Consider the following 2021-nt stretch of genomic DNA (forward strand, 5'->3'; position numbering starts at 1 on the left):
GGTGTATATTTTTATGAACTTGGTCAAACTTATTCTTTTTTTACATATGTTGGCATTAATTACTTTCCTTCTTTACCATTGTTCTTTAGGACTCTTTAATTTACTTCCTCATTTGGAGGAAGCGACAAGTCTTAACTTTGAAGTACCTCCTTTTATAGTCATAATCTTAGGCGCACATTTAAAACTTTCGGAACATTGAAGATGATTACAAGTCTATATAAAGTTGAGCGTCCAATAGCTGATGACACTCACTTGTGTTGCACCCATCATATCATCTGATGACGATCATCTCGTCATTTGTTGATCTTCCCGCACTCCTCACCATCCTCATATGCCTCCTCCACCGTTGTGACGCCAACTATGAAGTCGAGTCGGTCTCCGGGTCAGGGAATTTGCTATCGACAAAGCTGAAACTTGTAGGCGGGACGGCGGAGTTCGGTCCAGATGTCAAGCGGCTCAATTTGACTGCAAGGTAAGTGTGTTTGATCTTCATCTAATCAAGGGGTTTAATTGTTGAGTTGGGTTTTCTCTTTGAAAAGAGGTATAATCCCTCACTGTTTCAATTTTTGTATGACTGGCGGCAGCCTAGAGACGGACAACTGGCTCCACGTGCGCATCACTGATGCTAACCATTCGCGATGGGAGGTACCCCAGGACGTTATCCCGCGCCCAATGCTGGCGTTGGAGGACGTCTTGCTACATTCCTCGGGCATGAGCAATGCTTCCTTGCCCGGCAGCCGCACCATGTCCAGCGAGTCTTCAGACCTGACCTTCACCATCCACACCGCCCCGTTCCGCTTCACCGTCTCCCGCCGCTCCACCGGAGATGTCCTCTTCGACACCTCCGCCACACTCGTCTTCAAGAACCGGTACATAATATACAAATTAGAGAAAATAATAGATATGAAAAAGATGCACCTCGGCAATATCTTTCCAACGGTGTATCATTTGATTCATTCCGACGAGCGGTTTAGAAAAAAATGCGGAAAAAATACGCTCGCTGCATCCCGTCATGCGGGCACTGTTTTTGAAACTGCTCTTAAACCGCGACGAATCTTGAAAAGTGTTCAACATGACGAGGCTGCGCATTTTCCTTAGCTATCCAACGGTATATTATACGCCTTGTTCCGACAAACGGTTTAGAAACTGGAGCAAAAACAATACCGAAAAAATGCATGCAGTTTTTTCTGGTGACATTGCAGTGCTCGTTTGATAGGGATGCAGTGCCCTCGCGTTGAGCGTGCAGTGCAGAAGTGTTATCAGAATAACTATTCTGCTAATATTAGCAGACTAGACCGGCTGTATAAACAGGAAAAACAGGGGCTATATAGCCACTTTGTCGTCTGCTGGCAGACGGCAAAGGTCTTTGCCATCTACTAGGCTGCCGCGTGGCTGCTACCTGTACAACCTGGGGTGTACTGGGGCATTGGGCTGGCCAATTTGGCAAATTTGCCGTCAGCCAGCATACGGCAAAGACCTTCTTTGCCGTCATGCAAAGGCCTTTGCCGTCTGCCAGCTGACGGCAAAGCACACCGTTAACCACTTAACGGACCTGAACTGCCACGTGTGCCGTCCAAGCTCTTTGCCGTCTATCAGCAGACGTCAAAGCCCTTTGCATCTTTGCCGTCCGATAGTAGATGGCAAAGAGGCCTTTGCCGTAGCCTATTCAGTCAGACCTGTTGCCGTCAGCTGGCTGACGACAAAGGTCTTTGCCGTCAGCCTAGCATGCCTTTGCCAGCCATGGCTGATGGCAAAGTGGCTGATTCCTGTAGTGGAAGAGCGATATCATAAAGTACATTGCTCAACTTTTTTTACTTATCCTCATGAATTATAGACAAGCGAGGAAACAATATGCAAACAACATACTTTGAAAGTCCTACAGACTACTCATAATGTCATGATCATATTAATGGAATTTGTATTACACATTCCAGGTTTGCGAAGTTTAGGGGAGTAATCTCCCAAATCTATAACCTATTAACAATCCTAAGATTGCATATATTATAATTTTTTTCCCTTCA

At 45.8% G+C, this 2021-nt stretch overlaps 1 protein-coding gene across 1 annotated transcript; it reads left to right on the plus strand.

Annotated features, from left to right (window-relative positions):
• The first annotated feature begins 258 nt into the window (after positions 1-258).
• LOC119345889 (probable alpha-glucosidase Os06g0675700) lies at positions 259-1098 on the plus strand. The gene is made up of 2 exons (XM_037615724.1): positions 259-472; positions 585-1098. Exons 1-2 carry the CDS (start codon positions 279-281, stop codon positions 1096-1098), a joined length of 708 nt encoding a protein of 235 aa, XP_037471621.1. The 5' UTR covers positions 259-278.
• Positions 1099-2021: the final 923 nt, after the last annotated feature.

The sequence above is a fragment of the Triticum dicoccoides genome, unplaced genomic scaffold (assembly GCF_002162155.2).
Source record: "Triticum dicoccoides isolate Atlit2015 ecotype Zavitan unplaced genomic scaffold, WEW_v2.0 scaffold32838, whole genome shotgun sequence".
Classification (NCBI taxonomy): domain Eukaryota; kingdom Viridiplantae; phylum Streptophyta; class Magnoliopsida; order Poales; family Poaceae; genus Triticum; species Triticum dicoccoides.